This window comes from Ambystoma mexicanum, chromosome 2q (assembly GCF_040938575.1).
Source record: "Ambystoma mexicanum isolate Mex_15411 chromosome 2q, UKY_AmexF1_1, whole genome shotgun sequence".
NCBI lineage: Eukaryota > Metazoa > Chordata > Amphibia > Caudata > Ambystomatidae > Ambystoma > Ambystoma mexicanum.
The window spans coordinates 1,426,080,397-1,426,103,352 of record NC_090924.1 but is presented as its reverse complement, the minus strand read 5'-3'; the positions used below and the strand labels follow the sequence as shown (position 1 = coordinate 1,426,103,352).

Here is a 22,956-nt window from a genome sequence, read left to right as displayed (position 1 = left end):
CACACAAAACCAGCTCTTGGGGTGGCGAACAAGGAGACGGGCCTCATTTTAGAACACTAAAAAGAGAAATGGTTAAGTAGAGAAGTTAGGGTGTTATCTCTCAATGTTCTGCATGTTGGGGGCAGCACCCTTTCTCATCTTTGGGCTGTTCTCACCTTTCAGATGTGACTGGAAGAGGGGTGAGTGTGATTGTGTTGGGGTTGGATTTGTGGGAGGTGGGTGGAAGAGAACGTGGACCAGATTCCCAGACCTCTCGCCCGGCACTTCGGAGCAATCTCTAGGTTTGTGAAAAGAAAGAGGTATGGGGTGGGAGGCACTACTGAGAGTTCATGGGATCAATATAAATGTAAATGATGACTCCAGTGGATTCAGAATGTTGGATAAATAAAGTTCCAGGTGCAACAGGGCGGGTCCCGAGGCCACTCGAGATCAGAACACAGGAAGAGAAACATACATCGGGTGTTGCCTACCGATAGCCCTGTATTGCACTCTTAGTGGGATAGAATCCCTTGACAACTTGAATAGTAAATTATGAGTCGGAATCTCCTAGAAAGTGGGAGACACCCCCTCCATAGTATACAAAAAACTCGTCAGGAGCGAGGTAGTTTAGTACTTGTATACGTTCATAGCTAGAATAGGCTATGTATTTAAATAAGAAAGATGTGCACCTGGTAAAGTCAGTTCAAGAACCACCGAGAACCTTCAGACTGCAGGAGAATAACATGTTTTTATATAAGCATATGTAAATAAATTAATTACAAAAAATTAAATGAAAATAAACAATCAGTTCAAACCCAAGTCTAAACATCCAGTTGGTTTAAGGGTCGAACTCAACATTAACAAATAGCAAATATCTGATAACGTCAAAGAAAACTTCCTTTGATGTAAATGTACAATACAAATGGTAATTTAGATTCCAAGTTAGCATTAAGTGTATGTAGACACAAGAATGTGGATGGGTTGTAGCATAACATCCAATGATACACATTCACAATGATTCACATTCAAAAGTAATGGTAGTGTGTTTTGTCCTAAACACTCCTGGGTGTAATCGAGTGCCAACGCGTTTCGGATTCAGTTGAATCCATCTTCAGGGCAGGAAATGTGTAGTTCCTTCGTGCATAAGTGGGTGTTCCTATAGAAATGTAATGAAACTAATTAGCTCATGAGGAATTCGAAAAAGTAAAGGTTGTATGTAACATCCAAAGATAGGCACTAACCTTAATGGAGAGAGTTCTAAACCATGTGATATGATCTGTATGGGAAGCAAGAGGTATAGTATCAGCTTGTAAGTTACTAGGTTTGTATTCCCCTAGAATTCAAAACTTTTATGAGGGAAGAAGGAGTAAAAGTATGACTCACCACGTCCAGAGGCAAGTCTAAGGCACCCCTGGTATGAGTGGATAGACTGACGGTCGCTCGCACAGTACGTGTGCTGTAAAGAATCAAAAAATGCAAGTTTTACTTTTCAGTCGAATTCCGTGACGAGGGAGAATTCATCTCATGACAGTGTAAAATTCAGAGTCACTGTATTAGCGGAGTCAGTAGTGTCTCATGGAAAGGGTCGAGTATCACGCCCGGTTATGGCAGCTGGTAAAAACCTATTTTAAGTAACATTGGGACTGAGCATGCAGCTCCTGCAGGTCCATTGTTACCTGCATTCACGATGCGGACGCAGTGTATGCGACATCCGCCAGGTGGACTGTCGTTTCCCAACTGCGAGTTGTTGAGAGGTTGTCATGGCAGCCGCGCGCATGCGCGGTCCTGCAGTGGACGCCATATTGGAGGGGGCATACGGCGGACAAAAGGAACGAGATAAATTGGTTTACAAAAAGTGTTCTAAGCGTACCTCAACTCTAAACTGCTAGTTTAGATAGTGTAGCGCTTCTAGGTGCAAGCCGAAGCCATTTATGACACTATTCACCCCCGATCCATGTGGGACTCGCTACGCGAGTAGGTTGTCATGGTGATCATCGTCAACATGCACGGTGCTGCAGAATGCAGCGTCTAACCCCGATCAGTCATGTCACGGAAAGAAAAGAGAGATCGACTCAAGTAAGTAAAACCTAGTCGAGCATTGCAATGATGGGTATCTGTATAAAACATCGACTGCTCCTACGGAGGAGCACCGGTGCAAATGGCATATATCGAAAATGGATTTCAGCCCAAGACAAAGGGCCTAACTAGAGAGAAGGGGGTAAATGCATGCTGGGAGTGCATGGTCTAATGAAGTGTAAATGTGTAGGGTGTGTGGGGGGGGGCACCACCGCAGTTAGAGAACTGCGTGGTGCCCCCCCTCACACACATGGTTCACAATGCTAAACCAGACAGAGGCACAACGCCAGGAAGTACCGGCGTGTCGGTCGACTGGTTTGCTGAGTATAGTGGTGAGTCATTGATACCTATAATTGACCATCAGCCATAATAGCATGTATAAATGCAGCAACAGTTAAGATTGTGCAGAAAAACACATGGAAAATGCAAGGAGAGAAAAACGATGAAGTTGCACATAAAGATCACTCATGACATGAAAATAATTTTACATTTAGAAGGACAACTTAAAAAACGCAGGGTGTCCAGCAGATAATTGCAGATAATTGTGTAAAACTAAACAAAACACATCAAATCAAATTAGAAGTTCATGCCCCTTGGGGCTAGGCAGTCTAGCAGATCAATCCAAAAAATGTCTCTTTGTAATAGGCGTCTATGTACATCCCCGCACCTTGGGCCTACCTGTACTTGTTCCAAGATAATACATCTCAATTGGGCAACTGTGTGCCTTGCTTCTAAAAAAGTGCATTGACACAGGAGATCTCAAACTTTTCGTGCAAATGTTTGATTTATGTTCCGTCCATCTCAACTTAGCTTTCCTCATGGTGATACCCACATAGTACCAACCACAGGGGCATTTTAGTGCATATACCACATTCGTTGAATCACACGTGCATGAATGTTTAAGTGTGATGGATTTGCCGGTGTGTGCATGAGAGATAGTGTTGCCCATGAGGAGATTACTGCAGTGTTGGCAATTGTAACAGGGTTGTGTACCCTTATGTTGTACACTTGATGAGGGGTCTACCCCCGATTCGGCTCGAATTAGGCTGTTCTTGAGAGCCTTACTATTTCTACATGCGAAAATAGGGGGCTCTTGAAAGAGGGATTGAGTTTCGGGGTCCATTTGTAGCATTGGCCAGTTCTTATGGATGATACTCCTGATCTGTCTGCTTTGATTAGAATGCGTTGTCACATATACCAGACTGTCCTCCTTGTTCTTGGTTTTGGTCGTGAGCAGTGTGTCCCTCTTTCAAGAGCCTCCTATTTTCACATATAGAAATAGTAAGGGTCTCAAGAACAGCCTAATTCGAGCCGAATTGGGGGTAGACCCCTCCTCAAGTGTACAACATAAGGGTACACAACCCTGTTACAATTGCCAACACTGCAGTAATCTCCTCCTGGGCAACACTATCTCTCATGCACACACTGGCAAATCCATCACACTTAAACATTCATGCACGTGTGATTCAACGAATGTGGTATATGCACTAAAATGCCCCTGTGGTTGGTACTATGTGGGTATCACCATGAGGAAAGCTAAGTTGAGATGGACGGAACATAAATCAAACATTTGCACGAAAAGTTTGAGATCTCCTGTGTCAATGCACTTTTTAGAAGCAAGGCACACAGTTGCCCAATTGAGATGTATTGTCTTGGAACAAGTACAGGTAGGCCCAAGGGGCGGGGATGTACATAGACGCCTATTACAAAGAGACATTTTTTGGATTGATCTGCTAGACTGCCTAGCCCCAAGGGGCATGAACTGCGAATTTGATTTGATGTGTTTTGTTTAGTTTTACACAATTATCTGCAATTATCTGCTGGACACCCTGCGTTTTTTAAGTTGTCCTTCTAAATGTAAAATTATTTTCATGTCATGAGTGATCTTTATGTGCAACTTCATCGTTTTTCGCTCCTTGCATTTTCCATGTGTTTTTCTGCACAATCTTAACTGTTGCTGCATTTATACATGCTATTATGGCTGATGGTCAATTATAGGTATCAATGACTCACCACCATACTCAGCAAACCAGTCGACCGACACGCCGGTACTTCCTGGCGTTGTGCCTCTGTCTGGTTTAGCATTGTGAACCATGTGTGTGAGGGGGGGCACCATGCAGTTCTCTAACTGCGGTGGTGCCCCCTCCCCACACATTTACACTTCATTAGACCATGCACTCCCAGCATGTATTTACCCCCTTCTCTCTAGTTAGGCCCTTTGTCTTGGGCTGAAATCCATTTTCGATATATGCCATTTGCACCGGTGCTCCTCCGTAGGAGCAGTCGATGCTTTATACAGATACCCATCATTGCAATGCTTGACTGGGTTTTACTTACTTGAGTCGATCTCTCTTTTCTTTCCGTGACATGACTGATCAGGGTTAGACGCTGCATTCTGCAGCACCGTGCATGTTGACGATGATCACCATGACAACCTACTCGCGTAGCGAGTCCCACATTGATCGGGGTGAATAGTGTCATAAATGGCTTCGGCTTGCACCTAGAAGCGCTACACTATCTAAACTAGCAGTTTAGAGTTGAGGTACGCTTAGAACACTTTTTGTAAACCAATTTATCCCGTTCCTTTTGTCCGCCGTATGCCCCCTCCAATATGGCGTCCACCTCAGGACCGCGCATGAGCGCGGCTGCCATGACGACCTCTCAACAACTCGCAGTTGGGAAACGACAGTCCACCTGGCGGATGTCGCATACACTGCGTCCGCATCGTGAATGCAGGTAAGAATGGACCTGCAGGAGCTGCATGCTCAGTCTCAATGTTACTTAAAATAGATTTTTACCAGCTGCCATAACCGGGCGTGATACTCGACCCTTTCCATGAGACACTACTGACTCCGCTAATACAGTGACTCTGAATTTTACACTGTCATGAGATGAATTCTCCCTCGTCACGGAATTCGACTGAAAAGTAAAACTTGCATTTTTTGATTCTTTACAGCACACGTACTTTGCGAGCGACCGTCAGTCTATCCACTCATACCAGGGGTGCCTTAGACTTGCCTCTGGACGTGGTGAGTCATACTTTTACTCCTTCTTCCCTCTTAAAAGTTTTGAATTCTAGGGGAACACAAACCTAGTAACTTACAAGCTGATACTATACCTCTTGCTTCCCATACAGATCATATCACATGGTTTAGAACTCTCTCCATTAAGGTTAGTGCCTATCTTTGGATGTTACATACAACCTTTACTTTTTCGAATTCCTCATGAGCTAATTAGTTTCCTTACATTTCTATAGGAACACCCACTTAAGCACGAAGGAACTACACATTTCCTGCCCTGAAGATGGATTCAACTGAATCCGAAACGCGTTGGCACTCGATTACACCCAGGAGTGTTTAGGACAAAACACACTACCATTACTTTTGAATGTGAATCATTGTGAATGTGTATCATTGGATGTTATGCTACAACCCATCCACATTCTTGTGTCTACATACACTTAATGCTAACTTGGAATCTAAATTACCATTTGTATTGTACATTTACATCAAGGGAAGTTTTCTTTGACGTTATCAGATATTTGCTATTTGTTAATGTTGAGTTCGACCCTTAAACCAACTGGATGTTTAGACTTGGGTTTGAACTGATTGTTTATTTTCATTTAATTTTTTGTAATGAATTTATTTACATATGCTTATATAAAAACATGTTATTCTCCTGCAGTCTGAAGGTTCTCGGTGGTTCTTGAACTGACTTTACCAGGTGCACATCTTTCTTATTTAAATACATAGCCTATTCTAGCTATGAACGTATACAAGTACTAAACTACCTCGCTCCTGACGAGTTTTTTGTATACTATGGAGGGGGTGTCTCCCACTTTCTAGGAGATTCCGACTCATAATTTACTATTCAAGTTGTCAAGGGATTCTATCCCACTAAGAGTGCAATACAGGGCTATCGGTTGGCAACACCCGATGTATGTTTCTCAATCTCTAGGTTTGCCCATCACTTGCAGGGGAGGGGCAAATTCACCCCACTCCCAGGAGTATCCCTGCTGAATAGCATAAAGGTTTCTGCATCAACGGAGTCACCGCTGTATCTCCCTGGAATACTCCTTCTGATCTTCACTTCATTGCTGCCGATCAGCAATTTCCTGGGGATGCAGAACACTGGTAAAGTAGCCTGTAACAGACAATCATCGATCTCTCTCTGCCATAGAGCTTTCAAAGCAGATGCCTTTCTTTTAATTTCTCTTGTTCTTGCCTAGATCCGGTATCTCCCCATCTACACCACATGCCCACTCTGGAAAACCACTTCTAAGGTTAAACCTGAGCCATCTCATTATGTTCAGGATAGCAGAGAAACTTGCGAGAGCAAGAATGTCTAATCATGACAGTTCTGCTTTCAGCAAATTAGATGCAACCATTCCGCCTGTACCATAGACACAGGATGTCCCCAAGTCTGTGGTGTATCCACATACATGGATCCATATTTCTGCCAAAACCCTGCTTACTGGAGAATTTGCCAATTTGGTAAAAGAAAAACCAAGAATGTCTTATTCTACATTTGTTTACAGCATCAGCTACAAGGTGATTGAGGATATTGTCGCCAATTTCTCCTGAGCAGAGGAATCGCACATGATGAGAAGTATTTAGAGACCACACTAGTTCTACTTACTGGCTATTATTTTAAAACCGCCAGTCTCTCGGAATCACTTATTTCTTCCCTAGCTTGCTTATTTTTCTAAAAAGGCACAGGGCAATTCACTTAATGATCCTTACCCGGTTCTATCCTACTGACTCTTCAGCCCCTTACATGCGTGCAGGTGTTGTTATTGCATGAGTGGGCCATAATGAGTGGCTCAATTAGCCAAGAGAAAAGGCACGAAGCAGTGCTCGATCTATGAACTATCTTCTTCCCACACCATAAACATTTTGAGTTCTTTGGGGACCACTAATCAGCCCAACTACTTCCGATTAGCACAAAATCAATCATGACATTATTAAGTTAAAACATATTTATAAGTGTTCAAAACATTGTTTGGTGGGAGATTATGACTGAACTCTTATTAATTATTTCAAAATGATTCTCCGCCCCTCCATTGTCCTACAAATGTATCGTGCAGAGTTTGGACATTTTTGCAAACTATCTCTTAAGTCGGAAATGGAATGCAGGGAAGATGGACCGCACAAGCACTTGCTGCAGCGGGCGGGAAACTGAATACCTCCTCTTTGGCCATCAGGGCTACCAGCTTTGGCGAGTGGAGGAAACCTGAATTAGGAACATGAGAGAGGTACCCAATTATGGAACTCCCGTCCCCCGTACACTTTCAAAGGCTCTCATAAAAAGAGAGCCAAACATTCAAATACATTTTTGATTTACTGGTGACGGACTTCAGAATTTTATGATAGCATCAAACTTCGGATATATGTTAAATATTCACATAAAGTGTCTTGAGGCATTTTATCTAAAATAGATATTTTATTCTTCAAGCCCAACGCATTTGTGTTCTCTTCATCAGGGGTTCATCATTCAAATTATTTCTATGATACAAATGTAAAGACCATATTTTAAGGCATTTGTTTTAACAATAAATCATACCTCAGTATGTTGTACTTAGGTGCACTCATAAAAGTAAATTCAACATAAAACTAAAAGGACTTTTTCATATCCTTATAATCATGCAAAGAATAAAACCGTAGTACAGATAGATGAATTATAGGTTGAGAAATAACCGGTATTGCATCAAAGAAATGCATGATTTTATAAGGAATGAGCCGACCGAGTGTTTAAAACAGAGGCAGCCACCTTAACAAAAAATCTGGTCACAACCTATGTAACGTGTGATTCTTCCAGAGGGCCTTAGATACCATCCTGAGGTTCGTATAAATCGCCTAAATCTCACCTTGTGAGATATCCAACGTCTTTGGAGTTAGAAAGAATACTATTGCTTATGCCAATAGTTAACTTGTGTTCCTCGTGACTCTGTGTCAATAAGAAGTAATAAAGACGTGTTATTTTATTCCCTAGATCTCATCAGATATAGATCTATGTTATCATACGTGGATTCCTAGTGTCCACGTACCTAATGTAGGCAGAGCTGTACTGCGTCTCATAGACCAAGTGTATGCCTCAACAGATTGTGTGAATTAATCATAAGCCACAATAAGCTTGAAACTGTACCACTGATCGGTAAAGGTTGGAAGTAAATATACAGTGTGACAAAGTTTTTCCTTGGTAATGTTAACACAGTTTAGCAGTGGATTCCATAGTGTCCACTTACCTAGTGTGGGTAGAGATGTCCCATGTCTAATCGGTAACACACAAAGTGTTTGAGTCCCCAGATTCTGTGGATAAATCATAAGCCTTAATGAGCTCTAAACTATCCCGCAGATCGGTACAAGTGAGAAATCAATTACATGGTTATTGGGACTACATGTTTCCTTAGTAACAAACAGCCTATTGCCGTTTCCCTTACCCACAATTCAATAGATGGGAAAAACCTTGCGGTCTAAAGTGGAAGACGTGGTTGGGGAGAGGCAAAAATGGGCGTCTATTTGTTACACGTATGTGTGACATCATTACGCAAGCACGAATGGCATAGACGTTCATGGCGTAAATTAAGACAACAACCCATCTTGATGGCATTGAAATAAAGGTTAATGTAATTACGGACTAAGACTTTAACACGATCGTGTAGGTTTGTGCATCCCTATTCAAAGGTTGAACAAGGAATATAATGTGACAAGATTAAACATTACACTTGTGATAATCTGAGATAAGGAATGGTGATAATCATTCATGGACATGGATATAAGTGAGTCCTGGTATCCTGGTAGATGATTCTAAATGGTAGATGGAGTACTAATTAGCCTACTCCACTTGAGTGTACATTCTGATACCCTGTGTCGTACCAGTTGAGTAACTAGGAATTTTAGATAAGTCAAACAATAGTTGTTTTTGTAAATGAATCAACGTAACACCAAGCTCTATTTCTATGTAAGTGTACTGTATATCCTCGCTCTCCTGATTGCACATACTTGTTCGAAACCTTACCTCATGTGGATGTAAATGAGACTACACCAATCTTTTCTGAGTTTACACCATTAAGGTGTCTGTGTGACTATCTCTCACGAATTCACATTCTTATGGTAGTTAAGCCCAAGAAAGTGGCTGTATATTGTGCTCATTATCTGATAACAAGTTAACCAGTTTGTTCAGTAATAAGTATATGATAGATCAACCGAACCAGACCTGTCAGCATAATGCTGTCCGGGTCCATAGGTAGGGGCCTAGGTAATACTCATTGATCCCCATTGATCCCCAAATGTATCAACCTTGTGTTGTCCTTCTTTGTCCCTGTAGTCACTGTAGTGCATCCTCTCTTCTGTGTGTCTCAGTTCTGATTATAGCTTTCTTAAGTATCTCTTCAGGGAAACCTCGTTCCTTAAATCACTCTGACATCTGTTCCTATTCTTTTTGTAGATTATCTGTGTCAGAGATGATCTTTTTCATCTTTAAGAATTGGCTGTAAGGTAAAGTTACCTACGAATGTCTGGAGTGAAAGCGGTTATAGTGTAGTGTTTAATTGAAATCAGTTGGTTTTCTAAAGATGGTGGTCCGAATTTCTGTTCCTGTAAATGAGACTATGCTTCCAAAAAGTGTACACTCGGGTTCCCCACCTCCATTGTGAATTTGGTTCTGTCATGGCAATCATTAAGATATTCAAAGAATTGAAGTAGTTCCTCTTTACTGCCCTTCCAAATGGCAAAGATATCATCTACATATTGTTTCCAGAATATCATCTTAGATGCCAAGGGTTGGACATCCAGAACAAAATGCTTCTCAAATTGATACATGAAGATGTTGGCGTAAGTAGGTGCCACGGATAACCCCATTGATGTTCCTGATATCTGCAGGTAAAATTGTCCCTGGTATCTAAAATAGTTATTGTAGAGGATGAGGTTAATGAGTTTCATAGCAAAAACCTTATGTATTTTTGTGTCCCCATGGTCCATGAGGAACCGTTCCATCGAGTCAATCCCCTCACCATGTGTGATAGATGTAGAGAGACTGTTAACGTCCATAGTGAATAGGATACAGTCTGGTTCTAGATGTTGTAATTCGCCTAATAGTAATAATATATGAGCTGTGTCTTTTAGATAGGTAGATGTTGTTTGTATCCAGGGTTGCAGTGCTTTGTCCAAGTATATGGCAAGAGGATAGAATATGCTTTCTGTTCCTGCTACGATAGGCCAGAATGGTGTGTTGGTTAGGTAAAGAGTAAAATACCGGAGTAACTGGACATTTTTGGAAGAGCAAATCAGAATAGTGGGTTGTGCCATCAATTCTGCCTCTAGCGCTTTAACTATGGTATCCTTAATCAATTCTCTTATGGATGGCAAGGGATCATTGTCCAAGATTAGCTATATTCTTGTGTCCAAAAGTAGGTTAAGACAACCTTGGTGATAGGTGCTAGTACCCATCAAAACTAGTGCTCCGCCCTTATCTGCTGGTTTCATCGTTATAGATGCGTCTTCTGCCAGTTCTCGCAGTAATCTCAATTGGTGTTTCCTGAAATTACCTGTTTGGTCTTTGTTGTAATTGATACTCTTTAGATCTCTTGTTGTTTTGAGTTTAAACATATCAATCACAGAGTGATTCACCTAAGGGTGAAACACACTCTTAGGTTTCATCGCAAGAAGTTTGTTCATCTTGGGATGTACTTCTGTATTGGGTAGTATGTCAAAGAAAACTGAGTTCCATTTTTCTAACTAGTTTAAATAAGTTGATCTCTTCCTCAAAGAAAGTGCTTTTATTGGGCGGGATAAAGGATAAACCTAGATTCAATGTGTCCAATTGTGGCTCACTAGGTTGCTTAGAAGAGATATTCATCACTATTGAATGTTTACATTTGTTTCTTGTTCTTTGCTTTCTTTTGACCTCTTATGGTTTTCCTACTCTTAAAAAGTGTTCAGGGTTGCCACTGTGGTCAATGAGGTGCTGGTACCTGGTTGTGTCCATGCTGTCTCCCTTGTTGGTATAGCTACTATGCTAGTATTGTTTGCGCTTTCCCCTTCTCCACTTGTTTCATCACTGCTATCGGTATTGTTTGGGTTAGATGGTTGTCTGTTTGGTACTGGTCTTGTGTTGTTGTACAATTCCTGCCAGGCATACACTATGTCCCTGGCATAGTCTAATGTATCTCTTCAATAATTTCCTCACTTTGCGTTGTTCTACATCTCTTTGATAAGCTTGCAACTTTTGATTGGTGTCCTCAAGGATCTTACCAAGTTCCTCACCAGATTTTAGTATCGATAGTTGTTCCTTGATTTCACCATTCTCTGACCTGATGTCAGAGAGAGATTTGGCTAATTCTTCTATAGTCAACAGTATGAGGTCCAGGGAACACTTGTTGAAGATCTGTTCCCAAGGTTTGACAAACTCTGATTTTCCTTGCAAAGGGTTGGACGCAAGTATACTCTTAATCCTCTCAGGATTCTTTTTGATGCCAATGTGGTGGCATGTTACTTCTGAGATATTGCTTTTCTAATTAAACTTTCCTATTTGTTAATCAATCTCTCTGGATTCTTTTCTGTAGGCGTGTCGTTATCTCAATCAGTGATTAGACCAAGGATGCGTTTAGCCTCTTCCTCACTAAATGCTGAGGTAGTTCCTGATTTTGTAGTCAAAGCATTAATTTTTCAAAAGGATATTCTTGTGTGTATGGGTGCACAATCAGTGTTTTCTGTGTCAACCCAAAGGGTAAATTACAAAAATGGCAGAATAGTATACAGAGCACTCCTTCCTTATTCAATTAAATATATCCAAATGGGGATATCAATCTGAGGAATCTATTTGTCGATATGATTTAATGATCCTCAGGTGCGGAGGAGAAACAATCAACCCTGACACATGGATTGAATAACTGAAACCTCCCAACAACAGGGACAGGTACGCCCAATTCTTGCACTCTCGCAAATGACCATTTTAGCCTGGATCATGCCAACAGGCCTCTGTGCTACCCAGTTCAAAGGGCATTAGAACAAACACCTGTAAAGGGGTAGGAGGGCGTTTCTAAATGAGGCAGTCTCTGCATCAAAAGTCTTGTTCAATCGCTGTCTTCTTCGCTGTAGTTAGAAATTTCTATCAAGTTATGATCCGGGTCCCTGAAGTAAATGGACGTGATCTCACCCACAGCACCAGTGCGTGCCACCGGGCCTTCTTCTACGGGCACACCGCAAGCCTGGAAAAAAGAGCACAGAATGGTCAGGCTCCCTAAAGAGATGGACGTATATAGGCTTATAAGAGAGAACAGTCAGGCACCATAGAGCAATGGCAACACAAGCAAATAAGAGAGCTGAGGAGTTTGGTACCATTCAGCGATGGGAGCACACAGGCCAAGGAGCCGGTCACCATACAGAGATGGAAACTCACACGCTTACAAGAGAGCTGGGGACGTGGGTGCCATTCAGAGGTAAACACACACAGAGATACAGGAATGCAAGGGAGCCAATGAGTCGGATGCCATACAGAGATGCAACCTTATAGGCCTTCAAGATAGCTGTGAGAGAGTAATGGGAGCCATGTGCCATACAGTGATGTGAACATAGCCATATAAGGCAGATAACGGGTCAGGTGCCATCCAGAGGAGGAAACACAATTGCTTGCAAGAGAGTCAAGTGATCTATATAGAGACAGGCTCACAAGAAAGCAAGAGAACCAAGGATTAGGTGGCATACAGATATGCAAGCATACAGGGCTACGAGAGAGCCAAGGAGTTAGCTGCCATACAAAGATGGAAACACACAGGCTTACAAGAGAACAGAGAGCCAGGTTCCCTATAGAGAAACAGGCTTGCAAGAACTCAAGAGAGCTCAGGAGGCGTGCAGAGATGTAAATATTCAGGCTTACAAGAGATGCAAGGAGGTGGGTGAGATAGAAGGTCACACAGGCTTACAAAAGACTCAAATCAGGCACTGTACAGAAGTGAACATTCACATGCATGCAATGCAACATAGCTGGGTTCTGTAAACCGATGGAAAGATTCAGGTATTTAGGGGGTCCAGGAAGGAAGATGATGGTCTTCAAGTTTTCCCAGAGCACCTGCCAGTCATTATTGTTAATGTGTAACCTTCCAGACTTCCAGGAGCTAGAATCTCACATGATCAAACCAAGTACAAGTTGGATATAGAGAGGACACATCTAAAAATAAAGGAGAATGGTTCTTGGCACCCTCGGAAGGCAAGGCCTGGCAATGTAACAAGAGAGCATAGAAATATCAGTCACTTTGTAGGATTGGGAACAAAGAAACCACAGGAGAAACAAGGCAAGATATAAAGTATGGGTCTCAGACAGGGAACCTGCACCCCACAGAGCCGACCCAAGTAAAGCCGGCAAGACCAAAGTGGTCAAATACTTTATAAAAGGGCACATTAAAAAAGAAGTTTAGGCTTAATCTAAGAGGAGTCTTAGTCATGACTGTGATGAACAGTTACTGCAGCAAAAAAGTGGTGGTGTTACAAAAACTAGGGATGGAAAAATCAGGCCTGGCTAACAGCCGAGAAAGAGAACCAGATCCCTACAGAATAGGACAAGAGCAGAGTACATAGAAAGCCAAGGCCACAAGAGAGGGGAAAACCAAGGACCCTACAAACATGATAATGAGCGAACAAAAGAGTAGAGAACCAAAGGATGGATGGAAATACAGAGCATCGAAGGAGAGATTACAATGGACCCTACATTCATTTCGTAGTCGTGGGTACCAGGTCAGGGACCACATATGCATTCAGACCGAGCCCCATGAAACACCAGATAAGTGCAGGTGTCCTGTAACATTTAAAACCAAACATGCCTGGGCAGAGTGAAGGGTATTGATTAATCAAGTGCAGAGAAAAGTAGTCCAAGGTAGGATTGTCAGAGAAAATGTTGGGGTTGGAGGGGAAGAAATGGAGGAGAGGGTTAATAGGGAGGAACAGATGAAAGCTGTAGCAGAAGTGGGATCAATAGTGATTAGAGTTAACAGGAAGGGGATGGAACAATGGATGAGCGGGAAGAAAAGAGGTGAAATAATGGAGTGAGGATTCACAGGGGATACGAACCACAGGGTAAATGCAGTGGGATAGTCAACAGGAGATATGGAAAGGGCGGGGGCCAGAGAAAAGCACAGATGGAGGCTCAACAGTACTGGGTGCAATGGAAGAAAGAATAAAGAGGCGATGGACAGCAGAGCCAATAGAAGTCAACATGGGGTTAGAGAAGTGTGATGGAGGGGAAGCCAACAGTAAGGAGCGGCGAAAGAGGGGTTCAACTGGGGGGATAATTAAGAAAAGGTCAGTCGGAAAAAAAGGGACTAGTGGGACTGCACATGCGCGAGCCGCGCATGAGAAGCTAATTGCATCGGCTCCCGGCGGCCGCGACAACATATCCTGTAAAGACTCAGTTTTACTGAAAATACGCCCAACCTCGGAAAGCATCGAGGCAGCGGACCTATCCAGGCGACAACTCCCACAAGCTGGGGCATAATCGGACCTGGGAACACGAGCAACGTCCCGGTGTCCGCCAGCGCGAGACTCGCCGCCATTGCTAGGCGGACATGAGCGGCTGTTCCGCCCCTCCCCCTTGGGCTGCCGTGGTCTTCGAGGCCCCGGGGAGCAGATGAACCTGAGACAATAGACGACGGCACCACATCAACGCCAACGGACCACTGCCTGCCCCCCCCTTGCTGGATTCCAGGCACAAAGGCCAGACGAGGGCCCGAATAGCGGGTACGGCTGCCGCGACCCTGCCCCCTGTGAGAGAACCGCCTCATCCACGCGGCGGCCAGACATCTGCAAGGCGCTGGGCGAATGGACGCCGACAATGCGGGGCGCCCACTCTACACCGCCCGACCCGGCACCATAAACTGGGACGTGATACGCACTGCGGTGTGGGAGCCCCTCCGTCCTCCCCCTAAAGTCTTCCCCCCCCCCCCCCATCAGCGACACTGCAGCACCTGGGGTTGAGACGCGGCAAGGAAAAAAGGGGAAGAAAGGAGGTAACGTGATGCCGCGCTCCCACAACAGCACCGACAAGGTACGTGCACCCTCCCCTCCAACCCTGCAAACTACTGGACAGTGACCTGCACTGTGGAGGCAGCACACCCTCCTCTCCTTTTTTCTTCAAAATAAAAGATCTGCTTGAGGGGGCACAGGGCGACAGGGGCTGAGGGCACTCCCCTTCCCCAACAATATAAGCCCCTTGAACCTGTGACAGCGCCCGCAGCTCCCCCCCCCACGCTGCTCAATCGGTCAGGGGCCAGGGGGCCAGGGGGCCGGGCAGCAAGGCAGCATCTCTGGAATGCGGCCGCTGGAGGGACGGGGGCCCCGGTTGGAAAGATCACAATCCTGCTAGCATAAAGTACTGGACAAATACTCCATAGGGGGGAGAAAAAACCCTGGGTGAAACTACGCATTGGGGCAAAAACCCTAAAACCCCAAACTTCACCGGGCCAACCCGGACCTGGGATCCTGGGGACCATCAACGGTGGGAGAAGTCGTTGCCACTCCACAACCGACACTCACAGGGGAGGTACTATTTTACAAGATAGTGCGCACAGAGGGTTGCTGGTGACCAACGCCGGAGGCTGCTGCCCTCTACACGCTGCTCATGAAAAGAACATAGTCAAGGCTGCACGCACAGCCCTCGCGAGGGCGTACCTGCGGATACCCCCCAGGGGGCCCACGACCCCCCCCAACCGACACATCGGGCCAACCGCAGCAAAGGGGTCGCCCCCAGTGGCTAAGATAATCCCGCTGGCGCTCCAGAACAGGAACAGAACCGTGGAAGATAGACCTACGACAAGCCCACCCCAACTCAGACTTCAAGATAACCCCCTGGGGGCATCAACACGACCCACCTGGACTTAACGCCTCATGCAAATCACCGACTCCACCATGGGCAAGGATAAGGCTAAGAGGCAAACCCTATAAAGCAAGATGGACCTTTACACAGTGGAGGCCCACACCCCCGACTGGAGATACAAACTCCAACGGAAACACAAACCAGGGAAGAGTCTCAGGACCCCCAGCTCTCCCTGAGCGACTTAATGAAAGCCATTGGTGACTCGGGAACATCGCTGGAACTCAGAATTGGTGGAGTATCCACGGAAGTATCTCTCCTGAGCCAAGATCTCTGCAACGTATCGTCCAGAGTCGGCGAAGCAAAACAAAGAGTATCGGACACAGAAGACAACGTCCGTCACTTGGAGCAGCAACTTGCCACAATTGCCCAGAAAGTCAACCAACTTGAATTCTGAGCCGAAGATGCCGAGGGTAGGGCACGTCGCAATAACCTCAGGATTCTTGGGATTCCAGAACAAGAGGAGGGCCCAAGTCTCGAGCTCTTTCTAGAGGACTGGCTGACTCATATCTTCGCCCCCAAGAAACTGTTGAAATTCTTCTCCATTGAAAGAGCACATAGGGTACCCACCGGGCGGCCCACCCCAGGAGCCTCGCCCAGAACAATAATTGCACGCCTCCTCAATTATCGGGACCGAGACGCTATCCTACAGATGGCACGGGCCGCTGGCCCAATCACATTCAACGGATACAGAGTGGGGTTCTACCCAGATTATACTAAGGAGGTTCAAAAGGCCCGCCAGTCGTTTGACTCAGTCAAGAAGAAACTTCAATGCCTGTCTATCAAATATGCTCTCTTCTTCCCGGCGTTGCTCAAGGTCCATCATGAGGGCACGACCCACCTATTTCACAATCCCAAAGAAGCATGGGAATGGCTCGAAATGCAGATCCTCAATGGGCCTGCGGCCTGACGCTCACCCTCCGGACCGTCCGCACGGCAGGCCAGGCCCAAACAGCGCTCGCCACCCTTAACTCCGGTACACCCGGAAGCCGAGTCGCCACAGCGCCCCGTCAAAGGAAGTTTTCTAAGTTATAAGTTTGATGTTTGGGCGACAGGTGCTCCCAGTTGGAGGGGGGGGAGTTTAAAGGGTGTAAGTAATCGGAATCACAGGATAAGAAGGCAGTACACTGACACATGCTGGCAGGACAATCAAACGCCGTCTAAGGGCGGGGCCAGTCACATCCGAGCTACCCAGTCATCAGCCACACAACCACAGGGCAACCCCCAGACGTCTCCCTCTGGTGAATACCTCTGCGCACCTTGGCAACATAAGGGACACCATTGCTCCTTCCAGATGCCCCATTAAGTAACCTACGCAGATGGAGTAAGCACCAACACGCTATCCTTACTGTCCTGGAACGTTAACGGCCTCGGCTCCAGCGTGAAACGAAGATTGGTGCTCCAGTATCTCAACCGGTATTCACCCGACATAGCTCTCCTTAATGAAACACATCTGATCAGCACGAACACCAACTTCTTTAAACGATCCAATTACCCACATACCTACCACGCAGGATACACGAAAGGAGCCAGGGGTACAATGGTGCTCGTCCATAAGCGAGTCCCCCTACAGGTCATAAAAGTCAGAATTGATCCCCAGGGCCGCTATGTGCTACTGCTTGCTAATATCTGGGGTTAGAAATGGGGCCTCGTCGTAATCTACGCCCCCCTCCACACTTACGAAAGAACTGTTGATCGAACTGCGGAACTTGCTCCTGGAAGAAGAGGCCAACCTGTGGGTGATAGGAGGAGATTTCAATGAAGTGATGGATGTCACAGTCGATAGATCTTACAGTAGACCGGGAGGCCGGCCCGTCCTGTCATCGCTTGCCACGTTCGCCGAGGCACAGGGGCTAACAGACACATGGCGCTCACTCCATGGTGACGAGGTAGGCTCTCCTTTTTTTCTGGCGTGCATAAATCATTCTCAAGGATTGATTATGCCTTCATCCCCCGTAACACAAACCACAGACTGCTGTCTGCTGAACTCTTTGCAAGTGGAATTTCGGACCACTCTCCGCTCCTCATAACCATGAAGAATCCCTCCCAACGCCCGGATTGCAACTGGCGCTTGAGCACATACCACTTGCGGCTCCCTGAAATCGCAGAAGAGATGGAAAAAAATACGGCAGAATACTTCGACATAAATGAAGGCTCAGTGAAATGCCCGATCTTGATCTGGGAGGCATATAGGAGGCATATAAGACGGTCCTTCGTGGAGAAGCTATCTCGGCGGTTTCCGCCCACCGAAAACGACATGCCCAAAAGGTCAGGGAAGCAGACGCACAAGTCCTGGAATGCGAACGGCAAATCCTGACACACAACACTCAAGAAGCAAAGGAGGCCCTGATCACGGCACAAGATACCCTCAGCAATACAGCTCTGGACAATGCACGAACTGCCCATCAGCTAGTCCGGAGCCAAATTTACGAACGAAGTGATAAAGCAAATAAAACCCTGGCCTGGTTGGAGAAGCGGGAGCAAAGTAGAGGACAGGTGCGTGCTATCAAATCTCCGGAGGGAACATTGCTGACGGAAGACTCTGACATTGTGGAAGCATTTGTGGCTTACTACAAGAAACTCTATACTCCGCCCACCGGAAGACCTGCACTTGAGCTCTCTTGCTACCTAAACTGGATTGAGATCCCGAAACTCTCACAACGCCAATCAGACCTCCTGAATGCTGAAATCACAGAGACTGAAATACAAGAGGCGCTCGCACAGCTCCAACCCGGGAAAACTCCGGGCCCCAGCGGCTTCCCCACCGAGACTTGGAAATGCCTCGGTGGCGCACTATCGACCCATTTGCATCACATGTTCCTACGTAGCAATGAACAAGGGGCACTTCCCCCGGACCTCAGAAAGGCGTGCATAGTTGTCATACATAAAACTGGAAAGCCCCCAGAGGAATGTGCCTCCTACCGTCCCATTTCACTGATCAACAGAGAAGCCAAGATCCTCACCAGAACACTTGCTAATAGACTATTGAAGGTGATTGAGACCTGTCCACCCAGACCAATGTGGATTCATGCCCAACAAATCCACCCACATGAACTTACGCAGAATCCAAATCGCCCTGAGCAGAGCCACAGAAATACCGGCTCCACTGGCCCTTCTGGCAGTGGACTTTGAGAAGGCATTTGATTCTGTGGGATGGGACGCCATATGGGCAATCATGGCTCAAATGAACCTCGGGCAAACATTCATATCATGGGTCAAACTCCTCTATGCATCCCCAGAGGCCACGGTAAGGGTAAACGGTAGGTCCTCCAAACCATTCCCTCTAGGCCAAGGTACTAGGCAGGGGTGACCATTATCTCCACTCCTCTTCTTCCTTGCCATCGAGCCACTAGCAATAGAACTCAGAGCGAATAATAACTGGTCCGGATTTACCTGGCCGGAGGGAGGTGAGGACCGACTCTCGCTCTATGTGGATGACCTCCTTATATACCTTAGCAACCCGAGGGCTTCATGCCCGACCGTCTCCCGTATCCTTAGGGAATACCAAAACTTTGCGGGCCTAAAGGTGAATGAGGCCAAAACCATCTACTTCCCGATCCAGCGCGGCGAGTCTGCGATCCCAGAGACCTGTCCACATCATGTCTGTATCAGGGAATTTAAATATCTGGGCTGCACACTCAATAAGCTCAAAGAACGGTGGGAAAGGGACTTGGGTGAACTGGAACCTGAAGATTGGATAGATGCATTAATGTCCCCTAGAGAAATTGGGATAGAAACCAAGCTCAGACTAATACAACTGAGAATTCTCTACCGCTCCTATTATTCGCGCATTGATATGGCCGGATGGGGGGGATCCGAGGATGAGATATGCATCAGATGTAAAACTGAGCCGGCCACCTTCTACCATATGATCTGGGACTGTCAGGTGTTACAAGTCTTCTGGAGGGACTGTATCGACACGATCTCCACGGTCCTGGCGACGCCAATTCCTAGGGATTCTAAAATGTCACTCCTGGGCATCTGGGGAGAAGTGGACTTGACAAAATATGAGAAAATGTTTTTTGCGATTGCGCTGGGGGCGGGTAAAAGACTCATAGCGGCCAATTGGGACTCTGCAGACCCACTGTGCCCGAACCAATGGAGCAATGAACTGGACAGATGCGCTGCTTCAGAGCGCTGGATCTATAACGCGCGGGGCTGTCCCCGTAAATTTGAAAACATATGGGGTAAATGGCTCGATGCTCGCTGAAACCCACCCTCTCCCATTTCCCTCCGCTCCTCCCCTTCCCCACGCACCCCTCCTCACCTCTCCCTGACTCTAGGACGTAGGGTGCAACCTGGGTTACCAGCATCTCTTTGTCCCGCAACCGTCTCACGGCCCCTTGGCCCTGCATTGCACTTGCCGCTGTCGATATTGCCTTGTTTTTCTTTTTCCAACGAATGTCTGATTAACATTTATGTTGTTGCTGTGTTGTTTAAATGCAATAAACAGAGTTATAAAAAAAAAAAGAAAAAGGGACTAGGTAGGGAGTTCAAACAGGAGGAGGAAATAAGGGAGCCCTGGAGACCATGGTTATCAGAAAGGAGTGTAATACATCGGGACATCAAAAGGAGTAACAAAAGAAAAGGTCAACCGGCCACACATTAGCAAAGTGTCAACAATAGGGGTGGTTAATCCAGGATGGACTGCGTGCAATGGGCAATATAACAGGAAGGATTGATGGTGAAAGGAAAAAGAATGACACGTTGACAATATGAGAACAAATAGAAAGAGACAAAGGGATTAGTGGAGGCGATATTGGTAAATGATGGGTGGATTTAAAGGCGTGGTAGTGGACGCGAAGGATGAAAACATGTAGTACCAAAATAGAGTAACAGGCAACGGGAAGGCAGAGTCTTATGTGGAGCTGGAAGCCCAACGTTAAGGAGGGACGTGTGAGATGAAGGAAGGGAATACTCATAAGGAGGAGGAAGAGTGGCTAAGAGAGAGTTACCAGAGGATGGAGATGCGCCATCAGGAGAATCAATCCCATAGGGAGCAATACAATCCAAAGACTTTGAAAGATCAGCAGGGAATGTGCCTACAGGAAGGATCCGCTTTATGCATTAACGGCTTAACTTCGCGTATGAAATTTAAACCAAACTACTAAGAAATCCTATGATTTAGAGAATAAATACATGAAACAAACTCTGGAAAAAAGAAAAATGACCAATCACGGAAAAATAAACTTGTAAGCAGCGTGTACAACCCCAATAAGCTGAAGGTCCATAAGGGACGCACAGATCTTCCCTCAGGGAATCACACATTATCCCTCAGGGATCTTAAGGTAATGTGAAGCGAGCAGCTCATACGGACCTCCAGGTGCTCCAGAACTCTGCTCAGCGGGGTCTTGGTGATCAAGCAGAGGTCAATGGAGCCAGGAGTGGGTCGCTGAGCTTTTGGTTCAAACTCCTTCCCAGACTCGTGAAGATTGAACTTCTGATTTCCGAAGCACAACGCTTTCCTGTTTCCCTGTGTGGGGACATTAAAAGAAAAAAAAGAATGATCCAAAATCATAATAGGGTCAGATAACAAGGTGGGGATGCCTAGTGTTTAGGAAGGGGGGTTTAGGCACTATTCCCACAACTGGAGGGCAGTTCCAATTTCATAAATGGGGAGCATCCAGAATTCTCGTCGTGCAACTGTAGGGTAGGATGTGCGGGTGTTTCAGTCTCACAGGTTGTGTGGAAAGGGGCTGCGGCCTTGCAACTGGAGACGGGGAATGGTTATGGCTTCCAGGTCACAACTAGGAGTGAGAGGGTGTTTTGTGGTGAGAGCAAAGGTTCTGTTATATTGGTGATGAAGGAGTGACATCTATGGAAGGAACATCAGAAGAACCCTTTGACAGATTTGCTGCTCTGCCTGTATTTCACAGGGCACAGATAATCTTAAATCCTAGGTATATGTGGGTAGCCAGACAACAAAGACAAGAATTTACCAAATCATTTGTTTTACAAAGGCAACCCTCAGGGTTGGGTCTAAATTCGGGGAGGGGCCGGGGGGTTCTGCAGCAGTACCTTGAAGGTGATCACTTCCATGCCGAGGACTCGAGAGTAGAAGTTTATGGTGCTCTCCAGGCTCTTCACAGTCAGCACCAGGTGGTCCAGCTGGTGAATGCGGAAGGGGGGAGACCCCTGGCTATACCCTCGGAGTGATAAAGAGGTCCACTGGGATCTGTGGAGCAGAGGCTGAGAAAGAGATACATGTGAGACAGGCAGGAGAAACAGAGAAGGCAAGCAAAAACCTCTAAAGAGGAAGGAAACTTGAAAATAATGAGGGATAATAAAATAGTATGAATTAAAGAAGTTAGAGAGAAACTGGAAAGAAATTACCCAGCTTTAAAGACCGAGGGTAGAGTCATTATCATGGGTTAATTCCTGTTCCCAAGCAACAAAGACCACTCCTGAGTTCTGTAACTCTATTAGCACTTTGTGACTTATATAACGAGGGGGATGTCCTAACCAGACAGTTTGTGTGCTCTTCTGTGTTCATTATTCTTATAAACATACATGACACTTAGGGCCTCATCATGAGTTGGGCGGTATGCTGGCGCTAATTGCACCGAGATACTGCACAATGCTATTAATGTTATGGCAACTTGGTACAGCGCAATTTGTGCCAGATCCTGAGTTGCGGTGGGAGGGGTAATTCCTCATTCCTATTGCAATGGGGGTTTCTTGGCCCAATTAGCGCCACGCTAATAGCGCCGAAAATGGGCAGAAAGGGGAGATTTTAACCTCCAGAATCATGCTGGAGTTAAAACTCCCACTTTCCGCCCAACTCGAGATTGGAGCAAGGTGGTAAATGTGGCATTAAGTGTTGACGCCGCATTTTACCCCTCCGCTCCGCCCAACCCGTGCCGAGGCCCTTAATGTTAGTCTTTAGCAACATAAACAATAACTTTTATTTCAAAAGCGGGCGCATATATCACCCACAAATCATTTTTATTTCTTTTGTTTGACCATTATATGCAATATTTGTTGTTATGTCTCATTTATTTGAATTGATGCTTAAGCCCATTCTGTTGCGGTTTAACACAT

General features: G+C 45.6%; 1 protein-coding gene across 1 annotated transcript in view; it reads right to left on the bottom strand.

The window, feature by feature from the left end:
- Positions 1–7,477: 7,477 nt before the first annotated feature.
- GLOD5 (glyoxalase domain containing 5) overlaps positions 7,478–22,956 on the bottom strand; it is a 46,940-nt gene continuing 31,461 nt past the window's right edge. The window contains exons 2-4 of the mRNA XM_069648939.1: positions 21,934–22,104; positions 21,233–21,388; positions 7,478–12,262 (exon numbers count right to left, since the gene is read on the bottom strand). Coding sequence (XP_069505040.1) covers positions 12,128–12,262; positions 21,233–21,388; positions 21,934–22,104 — 462 coding nt within the window. The 3' untranslated portion in view covers positions 7,478–12,127. The remainder of the gene's footprint in view (positions 12,263–21,232; positions 21,389–21,933; positions 22,105–22,956) is intronic.